General features: G+C 39.3%; 1 protein-coding gene across 1 annotated transcript in view; it reads right to left on the bottom strand.

The window, feature by feature from the left end:
* Positions 1 to 16,607: 16,607 nt before the first annotated feature.
* fut8a (fucosyltransferase 8a (alpha (1,6) fucosyltransferase)) overlaps positions 16,608 to 26,031 on the bottom strand; it is an 83,197-nt gene continuing 73,773 nt past the window's right edge. Inside the window, exons 8-11 of the mRNA XM_072689905.1 lie at positions 20,280 to 20,526; positions 19,285 to 19,461; positions 18,981 to 19,131; positions 16,608 to 18,118 (exon numbers count right to left, since the gene is read on the bottom strand). Coding sequence (XP_072546006.1) covers positions 17,786 to 18,118; positions 18,981 to 19,131; positions 19,285 to 19,461; positions 20,280 to 20,526 — 908 coding nt within the window. The 3' untranslated portion in view covers positions 16,608 to 17,785. The remainder of the gene's footprint in view (positions 18,119 to 18,980; positions 19,132 to 19,284; positions 19,462 to 20,279; positions 20,527 to 26,031) is intronic.

The raw sequence follows: 26,031 nt of genomic DNA, 5'->3' as shown, positions 1-26,031 counted from the left end.
TCTTGCATCGTTCATTCCCTGCAAATGTTACCTTGTTTGTCATTGCCATGCCTGACCAAGCATGCAAGACAAGCTGCAGCTATTTTTAGATCAGTTTTTAAGTATTAATGATTTTTCAAAAATATTTAATGAAAATAAAAGTCTTTTTAAAATTATGGTAGTAAATTATTATTTTTGGTTTTGTTAAGATGAGAAGTGCTTTTTTGGGGGGATGGGGGGATTTAGGTATGCACATAAAAACAACTTGCCCCCTGTTGGACAAAAAGTCTAACTGAATCAGTAACCAGTACATTTTTAAATCCATGTTTATGTACTTAGCTTCATCCTAATTAAAACTTAATGATTTCCATTGCTAGAGTGGTGAGATGCATGTGGAATAAGCATTAGATTTTATTTTACAATTCATCTGGTCCACTGGAACATTTACAGTTACAGTAGAATGTACCTTTAATTTTGTTACAGTAATAGTGTTACATCAGTTAAATGAAATGTAATATTATCTAGTAAACTGTTTATGTTAGGTCCCTAATCCAGGCTCTAATACTCAGATGCCCTGAAAGCTAAACTCTGCATGGTGGTAGATCACCAGGACTACAATTACCCCTAAATTACATCCCTTGATTGTCCAAGCCTCACTCTGAAATGAAGTAAACAGATACTTAAAGCCACATCATATGGGAAATGGGATTTGTAGCTAACAGGCTCCCCCTACAGTGGAGTGTAATTCACTTTTACACCACTGCTGTAGATACAAATATAAAGCTCCACCCCTTGTACATGTGTATTTGTTGACAAGTGTACAAGAAGAAACCATGTCAACTGACAATGTAAAGAAATGGCAGTTCTCACGAGAAGCCTTATGCATGTGCCACCAAAGTTCTGTAGATCAGCAGCAGTGTTCTGTCCCAGAGTGGCAAATACAGAGATGTCATTCTCCCTATTACAAGTCAGAGGAGCATTGAAATAATTTTACTCTTATTTTGAAGTAAGAGGTCTATATAAATGTTGCTTTAAGTAAAGTAGGGAAGTACATTACTGTCCACCACTCTTCACATCCAATTACAAAATGCTTTTATTTTCTCCAGCACAACTTGCAAGGGTTCAGAAAGCAGTGCAGAGAGAGATTGATAAAGTGAGAGAAGGACAGAGGGGGGGGGGGGGAAGGACCACAAGAGAGAGGGGAGTGCCGCAGAACAAAACCCTCATCAAATATTCATCAGAGCGAGGAGACGAAGCCTTGCACTCTGATCAGTGGGGAGAGAAGGAGTAAGGGGATGAAAAGCAGCACTCCTGTCCTTCCTCGCTCAAGGTTAGGAGGCATGAAACAGAGCACTTTAAGCTCCTCAAATAGAACTGTGGCACAGAGGGGTCCGCCAAAACCAGGCCATTTCCTCTCTGTCTCGCACTCGACACGTGCCGCCACTGCTGGGACGAAACAGGACACACATTATGGGACAGTTTTCTGCTTTTGCTAGATTGCATGCATGCACACACACATGTGGTGTGTTGTTTCCCTCGGAGCCTGTGTCACTCTTCAGAGGGAGAGTCGTCTCGAGCTGGGCTCTCTGTTCCTCTGAATAATTCACCCCTGTGCGCTTCTGAGTACTTTTGAGCAAGCCTGTGCGCATGCACACACACACAGCGCAGACCTGAAGCAACTTGACTTGTGTATGCAGTCTTCAGTGGCTGCGTCGTAATCACAGTGACAGGCACCCTCCTTAGCCTTGCCATCATCATCATAAGCTTCATTGCTGTGATGTCCTTGCATACATCTGTTGGTTTTGATGTCATCTGTTCCAGAGCTCCAGAACTGATGTGCACAAGGGCTGCTAACATATCTCTGCAGTGCTATAGACCATCAGATATGCCTTCTGATATCCATCACTGGGCCATTTACAGTGTAACCATCAAATGACTGGAAAAAACTCTAACTTGATTTGATGGGAATGTTAATGATCATGGTAAGATGAGAGCCCAGTGAGATCTTGCAAGCATCACATTGGGAAAAAAAAAACTAAAGATGAAAAGGGGATGATTTCTACAGCAGGACTATGTTCCTTAACACACATCAAAATCTGCAATAGACAACCTCAAGAAGTGTAAGCTGTGTTTTAGCCACATTTTGCATCTTCAGGTTGGGTCATAAAAATGAATACACAGACAAATGAAGCATGGAAAACATGTTGCATACATTTTATTTGAAGCTATTGACAGGCCTGGCACAGAGCTGCTGCCACTGTTTTTCATTTCTCACCACTGACTGAACTGTGCAACCCTTAGCAAGCAGCACCTTGACCACACACTTTCGGTGGGCGTCAACAAGCTCAATAAAATCATGCTCAGTCACATTCAAACACACTCAGCTAAATGTATTGGTTTACTACATACTTTAATTCTTTGCCCTCAAACCACATTAATGTTCAATGAGTGAACTACACGTGATACCCAAGCCTAAATAAATGCAAGTTAATCAGACAAAAGTGATTTGATTAAATGCTAATTTAATTTATGGTAAGGTATTACTTGCATATTAATTTTATTTTCATTATCTATTTAAAAATGACATATTTAAGTTTGAGCTATGTATTTTATTATTTTGTGCTACTTAGCTGTTGTAGCAAGGTATTATTCAATAGCAAGGTACATGCTAACTTACTCTTACAACCAAAAACAAAAAAGTCTAAATGTGCATATAAAGGTCAAAACAGCATAAAACAGGTAAGTAAAACAAGTATAGTGCTTTACAACAAAGGAAAAGATGCTGAGTTTTATTTACCAAGGCGGCATTGACCGAACAGACACTTTCTAAGTAAAGCTGACAACTGACTGTATTTTACTGAAGCAAGGAAAGTGACAAGTTACATCCATTTGTTCAGTAACATCAGCAAGAAGAAACTGACAACAGAGCGATATCATTTTTAAATTGATATGCCACAAGACAATGAAAGAAACTGTTCATCAAGTACTGTAACAGGTTGAGGTGTTTTACTTGTTGACATGGACAACACAATCAATAGATTTTAAGGGCCCATATCCTATTTTTTGTTTTTACCTTGAGTTCCATTTATAATGTTTTTTTATATATATTTGACAAAAGTTATTCTTATACAGCTTTGCACAAATTTACACTTTAAGAGATTATTGAGCATGAAATAAGCTCTCTTTTGATTGGCTGCTTTGCATGGTGCCTCATTCAAAAACATTCCTGACTACTACTAATATTATTTCCTAAATGGACTTTATGTGAAACTGGGGAGTGAATGGTATGTGTTGAAGCTTTAGCGGTGTTTACATATTTATTTAGTAAACTTCATTTTACCTAATTTTTCAATGTAGTCCTTTGTTTTAAAGTGAAGGATATTCATAATATGGGCCCTTTAAGTTCAATTGAGAACATCTGTGACTGTGTTGGGAGGAACAAATCAATGGCCTTAAACACAACAGTTTAGCAGACCTCTACTCTGAACTCTCCCTTTCTGCACTATAGCCAACTATGTAATTGGTTAATAGCCATGCACCCAATCTATTTCTGTCTACAACAGCTCAGTAGTACAGTAACAACTCCACTGAAGTATGTTAAATACATCAATACCACCTTATCTTTAATTTTCTGTGATGCATTATAGTTTATGTGTGTGGAAGTGGTGTTTTTTAGTCTATAAAAAGTCTATATAAATCATCCTTTTTTGGGTACAAATACAAGACAAAATGAAATATGTAAGCAATAACATGTAGTGTATCATCCAGAAGCAATTAAAAACTGAGAAAATACTTTATTACTATTTCCACCAGTAACAAGCAGAATGTCAACAGTCCAGCCATGTGAACAAGAATGATTTTTTATTTTGATTTATTTTGAATGATTTATTTATAATTGTTACTGTTATGAGTATGTGTTTATGGAAGCAAGCGTCTGTGTAACCTTTATGTGTATATAAGGTTGCAGATGAATATGTGCTAAAGCTAAGGAACGTACAACAACAACAACAACAACAACAAAATGCTATGCAGTTAGGTTGACGTGACATACGCCATATATCAAGGATAATAACTAGAGTGACTGTCTCTACTGTCCAGGAAAGAAGGCTTCCTGCTAGAGCTTCCTACTGTGAGCATTGCTGTGAGGATTTGCACGCATTCAGTAGCAGGAGCATTATTGAGGCCAAGATATGAAATGATCACCCTTATCCCACCTTATCATCCCTTCCCCAAAAGTATTGAAAAGAATACCATTATTCCAGAGAACCCAGTTCCACTGCTCCACATCTCAATACTCAGTACGGGGGGTGCTTTAAAACCATTAGGCATTAGGTATGCCATTAGGCATGGTGCCAATACGTTATGTTTATCTGCTCCAGAGTGTCCTATTCTATTGCTAGTACTAGGGACTAGGCAAGCTGTATGTGTGCATCTGCACATCTATGTCAGAAATTATATAATAGCTTAATATTTTGCAGCTTTGAATGGCTTCACTGATTCAGACACTTACTGTTTGGGTTGCATTGAAAATTGAGGATGGAGATTTCTGATAATAGATATATTGCTCAGAAAGAGGTACTGCCTCTTTTCCAACTTTTCCAACTTCCAGCTTTACCACACCTGCTAACAGGCACCCATCTTTTTAAAAGTGATGGCAGGGGTGAACACCCACCTGGAGAAAGCACTGCCAATTGTGCTGCTCTGCTGACGGCAAAGCAACATGGCTCGGCATTTGAACTCATGACCTCTTGGCCATAGTGGCTGCCTAGAGCCATTATTTAAGTTGTATTAATGCAGTTCAATTTCTTGTTAGTACATTAAGATTTTTTTAGGTTGAACAGACAAACCCTTTTACAGTAGTTTTACTATTTGGTTAGTTCAACCACTTCCATTCAGATTGTTGCCTTAGCCTGATGACACAAAAAGTACCAAGAAATGACCAAGCTCTTTAGAAAAAAACTAATTTAGTAGTTTTAGAGTCAATCACTTAGGGTTAGGGTTTGTGTTAGCATGAGGGCTAACCATGTAAAAATACATCTGTCCTTTAGATTTATAGCAATATATAGAAGGTTAAAATATGGGAGAATCCTGGAAAAATCTGGAAAGTTGACAGATAAATGGTAAATAGAAGTCTGAGGCATATAGCTGTTCAGTCTTAAAGTATGGTTAATTAAAGTAATTAAAGTATGGTTTCAGTAACTGCATTACTGAAAATGCAGTTCTTACACATCAGTCACATTCATTTAAGCCAACCTTTTAATTAATTATTAGCATATAAATAAAGTCTATAAATAATGTATTTATTTCTTAGTAATACATAAATATTATCAATGTTTATTGTATTTGTCCTAAGCAATTCAGGGCAGTATTTTTAGTTATATTTAGGTTGGTACATTACCTTAGCCCTATAGTACTTATATTACATACCATTTGTATCAAACATAATATTTATTTTAGGTGTATTTATTTTATCTTTGTATTTTGTATTTTAATAAAAATTAATCAAGTAACAATTTCTTTTGTATCCTTGTAATTCTTGTTCTTAATATGATTAGCTGAAGTGTAGGGTCCCCAAATGTTCAAAAACTGGATTAAAAATGTGATCGCTTCCTTGATCACATGGAAGGAGAATGCAGCATGGAACAGAATGCTGAGTCATCATGCTTCATCTACTCTCTCTCTCTCTCTCTATCTCTATCTCGCTCTCTTTCCGGGCCTGCAGTCATTGAGCTCTGGATGGACTGCCCTCTCAAAAAAAGTCATTTACGTTCCCCGTCACATCATATAGCTCACGCTTGCACTCTGCAGGAGCACTCATCATGTATTAAAGGAACTAAGAGCTGTCAGCTTGTTGGATATGATTACATGCTTCTGACCAAACGTCCCTCTTCAATTAATATTTAATAGATGGAACGCAGAAACTATTGAAACTCAATTTCCATCCAGACCTGTTTATGATGAGAAAGAGAGGGCTGGAGAAAGCTGATTTCTTGTACAGACAAGACTGTTCAGCACTGTGCACTTAAGCACACAGTGGGCAATATGAAGATATGTTTCTGTTTTTGTGATACATTGTGTCACAGTGTGTTCTTGGTAAGCCATGAATATGTAAATATCATTTTATATTTATAATTGTTTCATAATTCCCCTTGTTCCTTCCTTTAATGTTTTTTTATGTATGTATTTATATTTTTTCACTGCCTTTTTACAACATTGCTCTGTTGCACTGTTGCACTGTCCATTCCATTTTGTTTGCAGACCTCAGAAAACATCATTTTGGCGGACCCTGCTTTGAGATAATAGACAGTAACCTGTTCTGAGGTTTTTATTGTGCTTGGATGAGCATGCCAAAGCGAATCAACATGCTGATCTTCCAAAAGGCGGTGGAAGATGCTGATTCTGAGTATAATGAGAACTGCTACTATGTAAAGAACATATTATGTTGTCATGTGAGTTTGAGCCAATGTGGGCCGGAGTTAAAGACCTAGGAGCGAACAGAATATCCGTTAGATGACAGGGCTTTGACTGAGTTGGATATAGAACTGGCTAAAACCTGAATTTGGTAAAATTAACCTTCTTGTACCCGTAGAGGTAAAGGTTTTGCCATTAAAGGTGTTGACATAGGTAAAATGGTGGATAAGCAAATCAATATTATTTAAGTTAGTTAAGATGTTGTTCATGGAAATTTGAGGTTTTATTGGGAGAGGAATCTGAAGCAGGCTTCAACAAGAGGTGGTTGGCCTTGTTTACTATGGTTGACAGCTCAGTTATCATTGTGCAGAGAATCCTTTGTTGTGATTTGAGTCCTCCATAGGAAGCTAGTGGTGATGGGACAGTTTCCATGATTTGAGGAGGTAAAGTGAGCTCCACAACCCAGGGACAGCCTAGGAGCAGCAAAGTGAATCGCATGTTAGCGTCCTGAAGGAGTTCCCAAGGGCAAAGGCCAATCTTGCAACAAACCAATACAATTCAAGTCCAAGGGAGGGGAAGGGGAGCCAAACTAAAGGTTCGAGGCAGGAGAAGTAAGTTCTGAAGAGGTCCAACTGTGTTAAGAGAGTTGTGGAGGCCCGGGGAAGGGAAGCTTGGCTTGCTGAGGAGCGATATGAGGATTCGGCACCCAGAAAGAAAGGTAATGAGCAGGGATGTGATACATATTTTGTATAATGAAAATGTCTTCAATTATTGTATATTTTTGTTTTACTGTCCACACTTGCTAAATTATACCCGAACAACATGCAACCAAACTATACGCACGCACACACACACACACACCTCTCTTCAACAGACTCATTATTCAACTCTAAGCAGGCAGAGGGAGCGGCAGCTGAACCAGAGAGAACCCTGGGAAATCAGGCTTTCAGGGAACTGTTCCCTCTTGCCTGCTCCATCACTCCCTGTCACAGCCGACACGCTCACTCTTCAACCAAGGACGTAGCCTTCCCTCGAGCCCTAGCGCCTCATAGGAACACACGCACACACACACGCATACCCACAGATCAGCACATGTATGGAGGCAAGCTGACTGCTTTTCAGGACGCAACCCAATGAAGTTTAGGATATGCTCAAAATAGAAAAAAAGACCAAGGGGCTTGATTTACAAGCAGAAAATATTTTGACGTTAATTGTGAATGACCTATCCATGTTCTGCCTATCCTTTTGTGGATAGGCAGAACATGCAGTTGCTAGGTTAGGATAAAGCTTAACAAATGTTGGCAAAAATCCCATCACACCCTAATGAGAAAACACCTCAAAACACCTACATGCATTTTATTTATATTAAATAACACTTTGCATCAATGCAAATGCATTGCTAAAACATATAGAACACTGTTTTATTTCATACTCTGAATTTTACTCTTTATCACCACAGAGCAGAAAAATGTAATTAATTAATTTATTCATTTCTAAAATTGATTATATATTGTTGTTATTACTATAACATTTAATAACTATAATATTTAATTCTTTAATATAATAACTTTAATAAATTAACAGTAAATTTAATAACTATAATATTACAACAACATTGTATAAAATATAATACATTTGGCTTTAAAGGGTTAAGAAGTTTTTTCCCCTCTCCTGTAGAGTCCTGTAGAGCCAGTTTGAAGATTTCCGCTGGAGGTTTTTGCATGACAGTGAGAATATGCTTCCAGGCATACTGCATGATACAGTGAGTGCAGCAGTTATGGCATGCAAAATAAATGTAGAGCAGGCCCAGTTAATCTCGATTTTGGATCAAGACAGCAAGAGGAAAAGATCTAAGGGACTTTAAGAGAAGGTTCATTATTGGGACATGGGTGGCAGGAGCTTCACTTACAGACTGCTTAACTGGCCAGTGTTTCAATATGAGCAGTGTCTAAAGACATGGGCGTTCAGTGGGAGATTTAGGACCAGTGTGTTAGACAGTGTTCTCTACCAACAACATCAAAACACCATTTGAAGGCATATTATTTATAATTTGTTTCATAGGTTTATTGGGTGTGGATGACCTTATCACCATATCAGTGACCCTTTTAGTTTATCCTGGCAATGTGCCTTTGTCAGCAACCATTCTTAAGAGCTTTCCCAAGAACACATTTAAGAAAAATCTTAGGAAGATATTTGTGAATGTTAATTCCTTGCACATTTTAATCACTGTACATTAAAAGTTCAATGGACAACGACAAAGAAATGGCACAGACAGGGAAGCACTGTCAGGCATTTCCAAGTGCATCAACAAATACAGCTGTTTCAACAAGACCGCTGAGCATGCTGAAAGTAACAGTTAGGGAAGACTCCTGCTGAGTAACCAAAAAACACCACTGGCTTTCCCTGTGGTCTACACCGTACCACCCAACACACACACACACACACACTCCAGCAGTTCCGCATCAATGGCCAGACAAAATCCTCCCAAAGGTGAATGTATTCCACCTGACTTGGCTTTGTTTTTGGTGAGTCAAAGCTTGTTATGGTCTTTGTCAGGTGTGGAAAGCACAAACAGGAGGGGGGGGGGGGTATTGTAAAGCATGAATGGCATAATAAAAAATGCTCCATGTTGCGTTTTTAATAAATCACAGGTTTAACTATGAATAAATATTATTTATATTATATTATATTTATATTTTATTTATATATTATTTTAAATATTAATATAATAATAAAATTGTCAGTGGCAGTGATGTAACTACTTGTGGCACAAGTGATGCAATCTACTAGCAGCAGGCTATGATAATATTATATTTCAAACAGTAGCCATCAGCATTTATTAAAAAGTCATGATATCGCCCATTTATTCATGAAGCTGTTCATTGATGGTGGTCATTTCCAAACCTTTGAATACTGAATAATAATGTATTTATAATTTAAAAACCTTTTAGGAAAGTCATGATCCTATTAAAACCTGGTTATGTCATATCTCTTGAGGAACAGGAATATATCCAGATAAAAAATCCATCACTGAAAATGCAATTAAAAATAGTTTTAGTCAAACTGTTTTCCACTCAATACAAGCCACATTAAATAACCCACATACATTACAATATAAAATACACCCAAAACATTCATTCAATTCAATTCAAATTCAAATTCAAAAAGAAAAGAGCTGTGGCAAATATGGCATGAAGCCATAAAAAATATATTGTAAGTAAAATGTGAAAGTCCATGCAGATAAACAGTCACATGCACAGCTGTGCAGTGAGGCGAGAATGAATCAATGTGAAGATCCAGAACAGGACAGCAAGCAGCGGGCAACAGGAAGCCAGTGGAGAGCCAGTTCTGGCTGTACCGGGACAGGACAGTCGGAACAGGACATCTCAATACATGGGAAAGAGAAAAAACAGAAAGGAGGGAAAAACAAAGGGGTTAGGAGGAGCGAAGCATAATTGGGGGGTTTTACAATGGGACAAGGCTCACGCAGAGGGTAGGCACCCACACCCAACCACAAATAAACTCGCATCAGCAGCGAGCAGACAGCAGGGGGCAGCTCAGCACATGGGGGAGAGAGAGGAAAGGAGAAAATTAAAAAAGGGTTTATGAGTATGAATAGACTAGTGCACGGCCTGTAAAAGAAGTAGATTAGAAAGCCAACAATAATGATCAAAAACCTGTAATCAGTACAGCAGTAGTGCATGGGTTTTAGTGAGACACAACAACATTTTACTAGGGCTTGGGCTCTAATGACACCCCTGGTTGTGCTAACATACTAAAAAGTGCTCACATAACATTTGGGAATATAGAAAGTAGGAATGTAGGCCAATTTGACGCATTAAAACAGGATTACATGCTTGCGTGGGCTCAAGAGACATAAAGTTATCAAACCTTAACCATAGCAATGCAAATTATGTCATCTGTATGAGTGTATTAATATTTATCTTTACACATTTAATGTGACTGACATATGAAGCTAACTGTCAACAGCTACGTTAAGAAAATTTTACAATTCCCCAAAAGACATAACATGTTAAACAGCACTTAAAAAGAGGCTAAGGCCTTAACTGTCCAGTTAAAGTATTCAAATGTACCACTAGAAATAAATTAATTCAATCCTAAATTAAAGTCGTGCATTCGAGTAAAGCCATCTATTCTTTTAAAGCATGACACTGGTGTGCTAGATGCAGTTATGTTTTGTAGCAACAACTTGTAAAATATTAGTTGTATTTCAAAGTCAAGGATGCAGCTTAGAACACAATGCTTGGCTGTTACTTTAAACCCATTAAATGTGGCTGAGAAATGCAGCCTTCGTTTCTAAGAATTTGAAGAGCTGTTGTGTCCTTCAGGACCTTTCGTCTCCCAATAATTGCCCACACACAGTCCAAAATTCTTAAAAGAATTACAGAACCATTTGGGTGATGCAGCTAAATCTTGCAACCTAAAAATTTACATTTTAATTTAACCTTTTTAAAATGACTGTGTTGCATATGTGAGCAAGCTTTGACATGTCACTACAGCCTGATCAGGCCATCTCGAATGTGCATGAATGAGCCCTGAAGAGGAGTCTTCAGATACTAGTGTTTTCAAGGTCTCCCCTACCTCAGCTATATGGCCTTCATTTTGAAACATGGCCATACAGAATAACAGCTATTAAGTAAATGTATTTTGACATTTCAAAGCAGATACAAAGTGTTTATTGATTTACATAAGAAAATCTACAACATTTAACCAGTACTTTATTTGAATATAAACAAATAGAGGCTTATGGAGGAACATACTGAATGTCATATAGTAAGTATACTGTAGTATACTGATTTGCATATTATACACTTTGTAGCACACTTAACAGTGACAAACTAGAGTCCCATTTGACTGCCAAGTGAAAATGATGTTAAAGTTACATGTCCCCTAAAATTACCATGTTGAAATCTAATTTTTGTTTGGGGAACCCATTCATTTCTTTAGCACCGAGGCATGCTACTAAATACACCACTGGTCAGAAGCAGATATATCATATTGATAGAATATCAAGTGAAAATACCACTTAAGCAGGAAGGGCTCTGCATAGTGTAACATGGAATAATGGAGCCGCAAAGGCCTTCTATCCCCATCACTTCCTATCCTCTTCACAGGCCATTGTCTCTTCATTCATTTGTAAATTTTTGCATCACTCAGTTCTCAGACCTTATCTTTGTTCTCTCCTTCTCTTGCTGCAGTGCTGAATGAGTGCAGCACTTCTCTAAACTCTCTTTTGTTTTGATGCTCATCACCTGTTTACCTGTCAGAGTGACACCTTCATCACAGTAGGCTTCAGCAGCAAAAACAGCATTGTGTTCTCCCTCTCATTAATGCTGTTTGTTGATTCTTGTTCGGGCTGTTAATTAACTATGAGAGATTAATGTGCCACATGTTCGCTACGCTCAGCCAAAGCTGCAACACCGGGGTATTAATGGTGAAGAATCTGAGGGGCTAGGCGCGAATAAAACACACACGCAATTTGACAGAGGTCCAAATGACAGACAATTATTCCTTCTCAAAGCAAAATCCCTCAGAAAAAGCTTTTAAAGTCGCAGATTCCATCTTCCATCGGATATGGTTCAGTGATTTCTTATTTAGGCCTCTGACGAAGTAATTTGTCATCTCAAAGCATCCATGAGAGTTGCTGTCAGTTGGCTAAAACGAGAGTGGGGGCGTAAAGGGTAGCTTTTGCCATTTAAAAGCTTCTGGGGTCACAGACAGCCATTTCTGTAAATGTCAGCTAGGCAAATGCTAAAAACGTCTGTTAAAACATTTAGTGTACAGATTACAGGAAGGTTAGTCATGGATTCAGTATTTCACTGTAAAAGACCCCCATACTATGGGGAGGCACAAAGTCAAACTAAAGTTTTGAGGGCCAATGACCCACCCAATCCTGCCAGAAAGTTTGACAAAGCATACACACACAGTGAGTTCTATATAGTACTAAAAAAGGGTAGTAACCATAGTGGAACCCTTATTAGTGCCTTATGGATACACTTTGAAGATTCTTAAAACAACCTTATGTAAAAGGTTTTCTATTAAAGTGAAAACCATTTAACCAGAGGAAGATCTATTTAACAGTTATTTGAGTAGTTCCATACATCCCTATTGAATTCAGTTTAATGTATTTTTCTGGCTACTGTAGTAACAGTACAGGACGTCCAAAAGCACAAGACAACTCCAATCTCAAAACCATATAAATAAGACGTTTTGGGATTCTGTTCTTTTCTGTTTTTCATGATGAATGGACCAAAAGACATTCTTCAAAATGACTTGGAATCAAATCTTCCACTTTGATTGAAAGTTAAGTTTTTTTCTTTCTTGTAATGTCATTGGAGGTACAAGATTTCTATCCTGACTTTACCCTTTTTCAAATGGAGGCTCACATACTTTTTCTATCAATAGTCTTGTTTAAACTACTGGTTCAATAAACACGTACCAAAGTAAAACATAATGTGGTTTGCTAAATAAAACTATAAGCCTTACTAATTATCATGACATATGTGACAATTATAGTACATTTTAAGAGTATTCCTTTCTCACAAATGTAACTATATGTTAACATAAGCTTTGTAACTTTTTATCAAAGGTGTTTGAATTGAGATTTTGAGAACTTGAGTGTGGTGATAGAGGCTACATGCTGCATGAGGAATCTGTTCAGGACTTCTGAACCAGTGCATGGGTGTGACAGTTAAGTGAGGTGGATGTTTTTGGTGCTCCTGTGGAAGAAATAAACAGCCTTCATAGGTTAAGCAAACCCAGAGAAAGGCATTGATGCATTGAAAAATGGATCTTGTCTCCACTGCGTCCCAAGCGGGGGAAGATGGATGGGCAGAGAAGAGCAGAGCTGGATCAACACGTGCGGTGTGGGAGAAGATAAGAAAGCCACGGCCATTTCTCTGTAAAGATCAACCCAGACACAGCCTCTAAATCACCCACTCTATCAGATCACAGCAGAGCAGCTAACAGGGCTAATAGACAGAGCAAGGAGGGGAGTATGGAAGAGAGAGAAAAGGTAGAGAGAGGAAGGGAGGTAGAGATGGGGAAAATAAAGGGGAAGGTCCCGAAAGTAAAATTATGAAGAAAGAAAGACAAGAAATGAGAGAGAGAGGAGGGAACACTAAGAACAGAGGGAAGACAGAAGAACAGAGAACAGAAACAGAGAAAGGATGTAAGGTTGAGAAGCTTGAGAGAAACACAGACAGGTAGAGAGAAAGAGAAAAAGAGAGAGGCAGAGAGAGAGAGAGCGAGAGGGGGAGGGAGCTAATCCAGGATTTGAAGGATCTAATATAATGAGATCTATGTCATCCACAGGCTATGCAACACTAGAATGATGTCATGATGTTGACAGAAGCTCTTCATTTAGCAGCGCTGGGTGTGTTTGAGCTGTTGAAGCAGGGGTGGATGTACCGATGCAGCGCTCCAGCCCATTCCTCACAAATCTGACGAAGCCAGGTCATCTGTATTCCTCTGAGTGCATGTGCACACACAAGGGCATCTGGTGCTTTGAAAGAAAGCACTTGTGCAACACTTAAGAAAGTGCAAGTGACTCCTCTCCTCCACAGTTATCAGTCTGTATATTAATGATACGGCTCACTGGCCAATTAAAAGGCTAATTAAGAGAAGCAGCCTTGTTAAAATACCTGTTCAAAGCAGGCCGCGTGCCATTTAATTAAATCAGACCTGTGGGTGACCTGTGTGTATGCATGTGTGTGTGTGTGTGTGAAAGCCTAGGAGACAAACTTTTTACGCTGCTGTAGGGAGTAGGACAAGCGCAAGTTCACAGTAGTAAATTTGGGTAACACAGACACACAGGTGTAAACACCAGTGTTGCTTCGGGATTGAAAAATGTGTGTTCATTTTGTAGCTCCGGGATTAAACCGTTTATATCCAGGTTCCTTTAAAACTGCCTGTACCCATGTGCTATGGCATGTATACAAATGCAGAGCAGGCCCAGATGAGACCTCAGATAAGGGGCAAGTTGACAGGCGCTTTTGTCACAAAGACATTGGGTTAGAAATTGTGGTTAAAAGCACACATTCAGGGAGCATGATGATGATTTTCACAATATGCAATTTTAGTTTTATCAAAGTTTAATAAGCTGGAACAGACATGATTAGAACAGACTTTTAGAACCACATTGAAAAAAAGACTAACTTTGAGTTTAGCCAGGACCAGATTAAGGTCCTTTGGTGCTGCTTGGCATTCGAGTAATGGTGCAATGTCTCCACAACCAGGGTAAGCGTAACACTTCCTTATCACACAACACTGAGGCATTGATAATAGCTGAACACCCTGCAATGGTTCTGCAGGAGACTTGGCCCATTCATTCTTCACAAAATATAAATATAAATATAAACAAAATTACAACCAGGTTATGCAGATCTGAGAGCGCCAGCTCACCTGTGTAAAGTGAAGATCATTAACATCACAATGCACGTTGAGTATGCTGCCTAAAAAATACTCCACGTTGTCTATGTTCAACCCACATGGATGGCACTGTGCACCAAATTTAAGGAACATATACTGATGATGCTTCTTGGATATTTTACAATTCTCAAGTGTATATAAAATATTATGTACCATTTTACCTTGAAATGGCAGCTTCAAAATCATTCTGCCGACTTGTAATAGGGAGAGCAGCCTCTCTCTCTCAATTCCACTTCAGGCTTCTTATGCTGTTACTGCATTATGTAACTTAGGTAAAGTGGGCAGGACAACGCTTACAAGAACTGTGTGTAACTGTGTTTGCACACCACAACCGACGAAGTCAAGAGTCAGAGACACATATAGCGATGCGACTGTGAGCGGTGCCAAGTTGGTGCATTTAGTGACTTGAATTTAGCTCTTCTCAACTCAATCCGCAACAGTGAATACACTCTTGAGAACTGCAATTACAAATGGGCGGAGTTAAATGTTGGCAAGCTGAATAGGTGGAAATGTGTAAATAAGTTGTCTCATATGGCATCAATTAAAGTCATTTTAATAATAAAAAAGGGCTTTGTGAATTGAGCAGTGAGCAGTATGTTCTGAAAATATTTTTGATAACAATATTAACATATTATTTCAATCTTCTTTGTTTCAATAAAGACAATGTTTCAAAAGATTTTATGTTAACACAAGAGGGAGTGTGTTATTGCAAATAACATTACGGCTGTAGTGTGGCAGATCATAACAGCAGTGATGTTACGCACGATAACACACAAGCTTGAGTGTCCTATTACAGTTTTTTATAAAGTAAAGGAAAAAAAAAAAATCAAAGACGCCAAAAAACTGTCGATTTCTCCCACCAAAAAGTAGTTATTGCAAACGGGTTATTGCTATGCAGTGGTAACAATTCCAAAACACGAAATTACAATGTCCAAGAAAACTGCTGATACTATTAAGCACACCTTTTGTGGTAAGGGTAGAGCCATAGAACTGATGAAGTTCAGCCAGAGACATTATAAATGAGGAGACCGGACACTGTTTGAAATGGCCAGTTTAACAGGAGTTCTTGTAATGCTCAACATGGCTTCCAGGTTACACCAGGAGGAGTACCCGCTTGATGTGCAGAACATCACAGTAGCTTTTTTGTGCATTATTGGACCAAACACTACAAACTGTTTATGAGGTATTTGTCATTTTTGTTTGATTGTGATAGATTTGTATTTCAAAATCTATATTTGCAACTGTACTTTGACCTTCAGCTTTAAGTATTTTGGTGTCTCCTCATTTATAGAGATGGAAGTTTGGTCTTGTGTGACAGAAAATAAATAACAGGCTTGCCTATTAGGACTTTGGTTCAGCTGATATTTGTGATAACAGCATGGCTTTTTCCACACTAAAACTATTGGAACACTTCTCAACCAATCAGATTGTAAGATCTGAACAAACTGTTTTGTAATTAAAAAATAACATTAAACATGTTTTTTATGGAGTGATGTGCAGACATTTGCCCCTAGGCAAGACTCCTAATACTACATTAGCCTACCTGTGTAACATGATTCGTTTTACGTACTGCACTAATTAAGCTTCATCTGTATTAAAACATTCAGTTGTTTAGAGTACTGATGATATTGAGGATATACTCAGAAAAACTGTGGCATATTTTATCACAGTGATACTAAAATGTCACCATATTGTCCACTATAATCATATACCATCATACTGCACACACATACACACACTATCACACAGAAATACAGAGGCCCATGTTGGCTGATCAAGTTTATTTGATCGGCTTATCAAAGACAATGCCCTCGCAAACAAAAAATGTGAAAATTGTTTTATGGTAGACTAAAACCTGTTATAACAATATTCCATCATTGCCATTATGACTGTTCTTCGTCCCATCATTATCATCATCATCATCATTATTATTATTAATATTAGTATTTCATAAGTTTTAAACATCACTTTCTATATCTTTTTCTTTTTTTTGTTTAAGAACTTAACATTAAAGCAACGGGTTTGAAAACACAATGGAAAGACAATGTGAATTAGAAAGTGAGGAGCAGAGGGGGCAGGAGTGTATCTCTCCATAAGGCTCTGCAGTCGGAACGCTCATGAAACCCTGACGCATGACGTTACGCCAGACGTCAGCCGTTCTTCTGAGGCACCTGATTCGCAGCCACGCTCCACACACACATACACACACCCACCACACAAACATACATACACACGTACACACACACATCATGAAATGTAACAACTAAAAACATCAAAAAAAGTCTTAAAAGCACTGGATGGCAGAGGAAATTAAAAGCACATGGGTGGAGGAGTGCGAGATGGAGTGACTGGTTGGAGTGTATGAACAGAGGAGAGAAAAAGGAGGGAGAAGAAGGAGAGAAATGTTGGGGCTGCCATAAAAGTGTTCACACAGGAGAGAAACAGCACAGGAGGGAGAAACAAAAGCTTACGTTCAAAGTTCAGGTTCAAGATTCCTTTTTTAAAGCAGTCTGGAGTGTCTCTTCTTGTTTTTGTTGTTGTTTTTTTTACTTTAATCTTAAATAAACAAATGCAGTTCCCTTCATGTTAGCCGGAGGTTTGCGAGGGAGGGGGTAGAAGTACCTGCAGTGGCATGTTTGTTGATCCTGGTGTTCTTTTAGAGTTTATTCTTAGTTTCCTTTCTACAACCCTGATTGGCCACTTTAATAGGGACTTTAGGTCCAAGTGCCAGGGTTAGAAACTAGTCCCAAACCCTGTAAAATACCTCCCTCTACCTATACATACACACACCATACAGTCACACACACACACACACACACACACACACACACTCACACACACGCAGTGCATTTCCATCCAGGAGGTCCAGGCTTCACTACAGTATCCAGTATTGAACATATTCCCCACAGTCTCTCTCTCTCTCTCTCTCTCTCTCTCTCTCTCTCTACTGTTTGTTGAGCAGTTTGTCAGCCTCAGGGTAAGTGGGGTACTTCACTGTCTCAATCTTCTCCTTCACCTTGTATGAGGGGTAGAGGCCGGTGCGGCCACTCTTGCGGTTGATGCCCTTGGAGTAGCCATCCCAATGATTGCCCGCCACACCAATCACCTCTCCCGGCTCCAGTGGGATCTCCTCATTGCTGCGTGGCTGGTGAGGATAGATAGCGATCTGGTTGTGTGCGTTCTGGCCGCCAAAGTAGTAGATGTCGTCCAGTGAGTGGAAGTAGGACGAAGCGTCCGGGTGCAGCGTCTGCATAATCTCGTAGGCCACACGACAGACCTGTCCATATGGGAGAGAAGACAAAATTACAGTATCGCTCCACAGGCAACAGACTTAACATACAATATGATATGTATCATGATACAGGGGTTATGATTCAATATAGGAAAACTGTGATAGCATAAAAACACACCATTATATACATAAAACCTAGGGCTAGAGGGGTATAAGGATCCCAGCATAGAGCTGTGGAGCAGTGGGCCTGTGAGGTAGGGTGAAGTGGTGATCATCCAACATCTTGACTTTACTAATACTCTGAATGCAAACAAATCCTCACTGCAATGTTCCACAATCTAATTATTTTAGGAGAATTTCCTGGATAGCAGAGACAGTTACTTCCTGGATAGCAGAAACAATTATTTTAAAAACCCTTGAATTTTGAACTTTCCTTGTATATCTATATCCTTGGCTAATTATTTAGCTGATTAAAAAATGATAAAATTATGGAGCTATTAGAAGTTTGGAGAGAGGTCTGCACCCACCAGCAGGTCTGCGAGGAGGGGTTTATGTTGTACCTTGTTCATTATTTCTTAGCAAATGATGTGTTCATGGGGGCAATGTCTCTTCACTCAAACACCTCATACTGCAATGTTTTTGCAGCTTTACTGGGTTGACAGAAGACTACACTGTTTTCCATTTGTGCTGACAAAATGCCTCAGCTGCATCTTTTCACTCAAAAAACTTTTGCTGTGTTTTGATTTTTTGATTTTGGTGGTGTGAATCTGGCTGTTGTTCTTTAGATTGTGTCAGAAGTCCATTAAGAATGCATCAAAAGAAATGCTCCAAAATGATCTGAAATAAAATGACAGCAACAATCTATAGGTTTGTGCAGAGTTATGAATAGTGAAGCATATGAGGGCACCTGGGAGGAGAAGGTGCAGACGAGGAAGTTGGTCTGCGACAGAAAATGGATGTCTAAGATGACCCCTCTTAAAGAGTTCTCAGTGTAGCGGTTGTGCAGGCCGGCTGACCACGAAATGGAGTTGTCGCTGATGAACTCATAATCCGGGTACCTAACACACACAAACATATATGTTAAAATCAAATACTAGGGCCCAAAGTAGAAGTATTCTGCATCAGTTCATACGTTTTGCTACAATGTACTATTTTCATTTTAAGACTGGAAAAAAACCAAAAACTAAACAAACACACACACACGCACTCACTTGGATTTAGCCTCCTGCAGTAGTGAGGGGTCGTCTGTGGCCAGGTAGACACGCTTCTTGTCAACATGCATGCGTCGGGCCAAGCTCTGGAACTGGTCCTCCACATGCTGCATGTACTCCTCTATGGGGTGAAAAGCTGCCTCTGTGCCCACCTTATCTGTCCTCCTCACATGCACCCTGCAGAAAGCAGAATCATCAGCCTCAGCTGGAGCGTACATGAGCAAGGCTGATGGAGTGTTGGCGAATCTGACTGCTGGTGCTGAACAGTGTATGAGTGGTGCTGGGATAAGTAGGTGTATCTCTATCTATCTTGTAGACACACACATACTATAAGTATATTCCTGCTGTGTATTAACTTGTGCATTAAGTTCATTAAAAACACTCTTCACAATTGAAATGAGCCTTTTGTTTTACTTCATGAAGAAAACCACTAACACAAATTCATGACTGTGTGATCATTCATCACAATGAGAAAAGATCACTTGGTGACAAAACCCATATAGGCCTGGCCAAATTTACTGGCACCCATATCCTCATATTTCCTGAAAACAGAGCCAAAAACGTTGGAACAAACAAATTTATTGATTTACAACAAAAGGAGCAAAGAAGTGCATTTTCATTTAGAAAAGCAAACAAAAGCCTGGACCAAAACTCTGGCAAGAGCTACTGCTCAGCTGTTCACCTTCTGCCAATGATAACTCCCTCCAAACACTAAAAATATATATCTTCAAAGAATATAGTAACTTTCAGTCCCTTTCTGAATAAAACAAAGATTTCTGAACATTCTTTATAGTACTTCACAAAATGACAAAAGTGCCCATTTAATTTGAAAAGACGTCTTTTTTTAATTGAAAGGTTTTTTAATCAAATTCCAAGCCAAGCCACTGTCCTACAACTGTAGCCACACATCACATTTTAAGCACGATATTAACCCCTCACATTCAAAAAAGATCCCAGATTAGTTTGTACAAAAGAGTGTGTTTTCCCTTTCTTACCCTATGATGGGGTGTCTGAAGCCCAGCTTGGAAGTGGTCTCGCGCATCTCTTTCTCCAGCCAGGCTTGCGGACGGATCAAGTATTTGACGAACTGGGACACCCACCAGACAGAGGGGTCTCCGTGCAGTCTCTGGAGGCGCTCAGCCAGGTCCTCCGGGATGGCCAGCGGCAGGTAGGGGGGGCGGGGGTGAAGGCTGTCCACAATGGGCAGCTCAACCACCTGCACATCCCGATCATTGGCTTCGCCTAAACCCACATACAAACACACATACAAACAGAGGGGTAAAACTTTAATACTTTAACAATAAGGTTTTAATATTTACAATATGCACTGCATGGCAACAAGATGAACATTTCTGCAGCACACAGAAAGCTTAAATTCCACATGCTGACACATTTCACTATGCCCCAATGTCCTACCAACTCAGATTTCAATGAGCTGAAGCAGCCTTTGAAAGTCTCTAAATGTATCGCCACTTAGGTAAGGTAGAGGTAATAAGAGCTACAACATTGGCTTCTTGATGAAAAGATCAATTTAGTTGATTGCTGGAGTGTGCCCTGTAACTGAGCCATGAACTGCTCCAGCGTAATCAGGGTTGGAACGAAATGCAATCAATTACAGTAACAGAAAGAAGGCTTTCAGATTCATTAGAAATACATTCTAATCTTGGATTTTGATAAAAAAAAGCAATCAGTAGGACAATTTCTTCCATCAACGCACAAGAGAAATGCTAACAAAATAACATTGAAAAAACAGTGAAACGTGGCGTACTGATGATTAGCACGCCCTCCTAGTGAACACTTTTCACTGGATAGACATGCAGCAATATTTCATTTTGTATGTAAATAAATGGAACGCGCTAATTCAAGATAATTCAAAAAGTCTAATGGAGCTTTTATCCAGAGGGTGGGGCTAATAAGCAATTCAGTGCCAAAGGGTTACGGTGTTTTTAAAGCCTTTTGAGAAGAGTTTGTTTTAAAGCCAACAAATGGCTTTAAATTTTCACTTGTAAAGAGTTACACACATAAGTCCTCTTTTTCCCTCCTCATGTTGCGAGTTCTCAGCTAAAGGGGTATCGAATTTGTGCTGTCACAAAGTATTTCCTGGAATGATGGAGCAACATCCAATTCCATTTAAAACATTAGGAATGGATGGGTGGAAATGACTAATGTCAATGTTTGATGTGAGTGGCAACGTGTAACTGACAACTGACAACAATTTATAATTTCATGATGGAAATAACATTGGCCAGAATAGGGAAGCTGCTGCTACACATGTACCAAAATGTTAAAAGAGTAATTATAAATGATTGTTTGTGATGAATAGCCAGTTGCCTCTTGCTTTCAATGAATATTACTACACGAATCACAGTAAACACATAGTAGATTTGCAGCTCTATTAGCCAAAGCTGCAAATCTACTATGTGTTTACTATGATTCATGTAGTCATGTAAGCTTCTGTCAAAACAATTCTGTCACCCACCAGGACTCTGGAGTGGAGCAACTGTCTAAACAATGGCCTTCTCACTGAACTTCAATCCCAATCCCTGGCAATGCCACAGTCAACCAAGTCCAGTGGAGCTTACCTCACATCACATTGCATGAAAAAAGTGGATACCGCCCAACCTTAGTGTATCTGTATCATATATAAAGTGACATACATGCAAGTGAATTTGATAGATAAATATGTTTTTAAAAATTACACTCAGGCAGTCCTTAATGGGAAAAAAACCCTTCCAACCTTATCGAATGCTGCTTGCAGTTATGAAGATAATAAAGTACAGCTCAGATCAGCAGAGTATGGGGGGGGGGGGGGGGGGGGGGGGGGATCTCTCTCTCTCTTTCATCCATGTAAAGATGTTCTCTCTTTCAAACAGAATCAATGTTCCTTTTAAAGGAAAATGAAGGCAATGCACCAAGACGACTGTTTGACAGTTAAAACTAATTACCCGTTTCAGTTCAAAAATAATTTATTAAGGAAAAAAAGGATCCCTTTAAAAAAAACAAAACAAAGTGAAAAGTGCATGAACACACCAAAGTGGACAGAATTTAAATTACACACAGCATTAAATATTGAAAGCACCCCCCCCCCACACCCCACATAAAGGAGTGTTTAAGAAATTCCCCAGTCATGTTCATGTAACCTTGCTGTCAGCTTCTTTGCATAGGGATGTGGTATTTCCAACCTTTCTCTCTTCGCTGCACCCATAAACCCACTTTTTCGCTGCCTCTCTTTCTTTCTCTTCATTAGGGCACTAAAAGAATCTAAATTACATCTTGTCCTCGCATCCTGATGAATAAATTAGAGGGGGGCCTTAGGGAGGAAGCGTCTTTTATCATTTTTAATTCATGGTGTGTGTTTGTTACTGTGGGTATATCCTTCTCTGAGCACCTAAAAGGTTACACCGGAGGATTTAGTGGCTGTGACCCTGTTTATTGCAGCGATCCCAGGCAGAATAAGGTTTTGCCATATGCTACAGAAGCTTTGAATACTGTACTAGAATAAGACTGTTAGCGCTAGTTATGAGAGTTGATCAGTCAGTCCCTCTTGTCCTTCTTACTCTCTCTTTATTCCTTAACTTTTCCTTCATAGGGATTTATCCCATTTGTTGTATGAAGTGTCACAAATGACCCACCACCATGTTTAACAGCAGAGAAACCTTCGCCTCATGCTTTTTTAAATTAAAGCTGTACACCCTAAGGGCACACAGACTATCTTCAGGTAATTTTTGACCCTTTGGACAAGGGGGTATACAGAATGTCACAACTACACAACGGTTAACTTAAAAAAGGGCTTGGTAACTGGCTGTATTAGTTATATCAAGTGTTTTACCACTTAGACGTCAGGATCAATTTCAATGGGCTTCAAAGAGGAAAGCAATAAATAAATTACACCAGTTTTTGTAAGTTCCATGACAGAGTTTAAATGATGGCATGATGTGGTGGTCTGGGTGAAGTTTCACATGTCATCACGTCTTCGTTAATTTACGTAAACAGAGATGTACTTATATACACCCACACCCACCCACATCCTTTTTACGGACACATATACAGTCTTTTCCGTTTCTTCGAAACACAAGTGCTACATTACTGGTTTTGTCTTTTTTGTCTCAATCTTGTTCATTGGCCCATATAGAGCAGGAAGTCCGGTCTGCAGAACAAAAGCAAGGGAAACTCTGTCCTCTGGGAGGAAAGGAGGGGAAAAAATAGAGAAAGAGAGACAGAGGGAGGGAGTAAAAGAGAGAGAATTACAGAGAAGAAAGCCCTACTCTGTTTTGAGGTCACTTCTTTTATGTTTAGAAGGCATTCTCTCCTTCCCCAAGGCTTCTCCACTGAGACACACGGCTGGGATAGAAAACATGCGAAGCCTGCTTTCGCTGCAGATCCGACTTCTCCTCACAGGATACTGTGGCGATTAAGGATACTAATTCTTTTTCACAGAACTGCTAGAAAGCTACACGGTGTATTCCAGGTGCATTTCACATTTTCAAGGGATCAGTTGCACTGAAGAGCATTAGTTCTATGCTTCAGGCCTGGAGCACAACTGTCCTGAAATGAGTTTAGGCCTGGATCTAACACATACATCTTTAGTTCAGGAAAGGCTTATTAACAGAACAGGGGTACAGCAGGATCCCCTGCTTGGGGTGCCTGGAAACACTGCACTTTTCAAAATGTTCTTACTACGAATAGATCACGCCATCTTAGAAAAACTGCAAAACTGCAGGAACACCCGACAAATGCCCTACTCTGGGAATAATGCCATAGCTCACATATTCTATCTTCTTGTTGTGGTGTCAGCATTCATCAGCAACCAAACTTTTGGAGCAAAAATGGTAATATTCAGATAAAGCCAGCTATATGCTATTAAGGGAGATTTAAAGTATTTTTAAGTAAACAGCAAATTGCTGTTTTATATTAATAAGCTTTACAACAGTGAAGACATCACACAGGAAAGCAATCAAGATGTCTCCAAATTTTGAAAGGCAGTATACATGCTGTCTACATTCACTCACTGTGTGGTGAGCTCATTTTCAGTACTTTCCAAATGCAGGAAATGCTGCATTAATGTGCCAAAATGTCTCCAAATTAATCCCGGAAAACCCCAGACTTATTATATCCTAAGGCTTATTATTCAATAACTGCAAAGTTACTGTTCTTAAGGGATTAACTATTACCACTACCACTATCAACTATCTGTTGTATCTAGTTTGGTAATTTGTATCAATAACGTTTAAATAGTTCTGACCAGAGAAGGATGGGTCGGGTCCCCCTTGTGAGTCTTTTCTTCCTCCAGCTCTGAGGGAGTTTTTTTTTGCTCACTGGGGGTCTTTGATCCTTCATGTCTTACATAATTTCTTTTTTTGTCTCTGTCTTTTACTAATTACTAATTATGTAAAGCTGCTTTGTGACGACAACAGTTGTAAAAAGAGCTATACAAATAAATCTGACTTGACTTGACTTGACTTGACTCAGATCCCTCTTCACAATTAGCATGGCACAGAAGATGACTACAGTAGAAAGAAAAGAAAGCGAAAGGGGGCACAGTCGCAGCTTTTTATTATCACACAACTCGCTTGGTTTGTGCATTCTATATCTATCTATATCTTTGTTACAAACTTCTAGAGAGAATACAACTTTCCCAGAGGATGCAGAAGAAGTCTTTCTAAGTGGGTTAGTCAGCTCCTGTTGTTGTCATATTCCATGCTTTGCTGCTTCTGTGGTCATTATAAACCAAACTGGTTCCACAGCTCATCATGGAAAGAAGAAAGTCACCACTTTATTGTTATTGCACGAATTGTTATTGCCACAAAATGTAGCCGCTGTGTTTAACCCACCCGTGGCAGTGAACACACACACACACACACACACTAGTGAGCAATTATAGCAGAGACACACTCGGAGCACTGAGCAGCATCTGGGGAGAAGTTGGGGGTTAAGTGCCTTGCTCAAGGGCACCACAGTCGTGAAAATTGGAAGAGGAGAAAGCGCTGTTTCTTCACTCACCCCCAGACCCAACTTCCTGCTGGTCCAGGGGATTGAACCGACCACCTTTCATTCCCAAGCCCCTTTAGGCCACAGCTACCCCCACAGACAGACTAATCCATGTTTAAGCCCTGAACATCAAATGCTAGAAAGCAGAGGAGTGTAAAAACTGTCTGTAAAGATATGAAGTAAAGCTTGTTTCAGGACGGATGAACGACGAGGCTAGTGGTGTAAGGGCACCCAAATTAGATCTGCCAATTGAATCAATTGAATAGCAGTGGTTCTTTCAAGGAGAAAACAGAGAACAGTTTTCAGAAAGGAGAGACAAAGAAGGACTGCCTAACCAGTCGCCTTCTCAACCTATGGGCAGTACTGGTCAAAAAAGAAGTGGTGGGTGTTTTTTCATCTCTTAGAACAAAATGGATGGTAATTACCCAGAGGTTATATTCTATGCATAAAATTGCCATGAACATGAGGTCATTGGGTAACTAACTGTAATGTGCTAGCTATGTAGCTAATGAGTTACTCTATACTTGGATCTGTTTCTAAACAATCTCTCCTTCATATGCCTTCTAGCATGCCAATAATAATAATAATAATAATAATAATAATAATAATATTTTAAAGGGACATTGGAATGTACTGTGCCAGTTGATATAGATGTCAGTTAGTAAGCTAACAGTGGTATTTGATTGGATTATGTGACACTGATCTGATCTCTGACTGGGCTAATACTGTCACTATTTGTACTGTGACTGTTTACTCATG

Source organism: Salminus brasiliensis, chromosome 10 (assembly GCF_030463535.1).
Source record: "Salminus brasiliensis chromosome 10, fSalBra1.hap2, whole genome shotgun sequence".
Lineage (NCBI taxonomy): Eukaryota > Metazoa > Chordata > Actinopteri > Characiformes > Bryconidae > Salminus > Salminus brasiliensis.
This window is presented reverse-complemented; position numbering and strand designations above follow the sequence as displayed.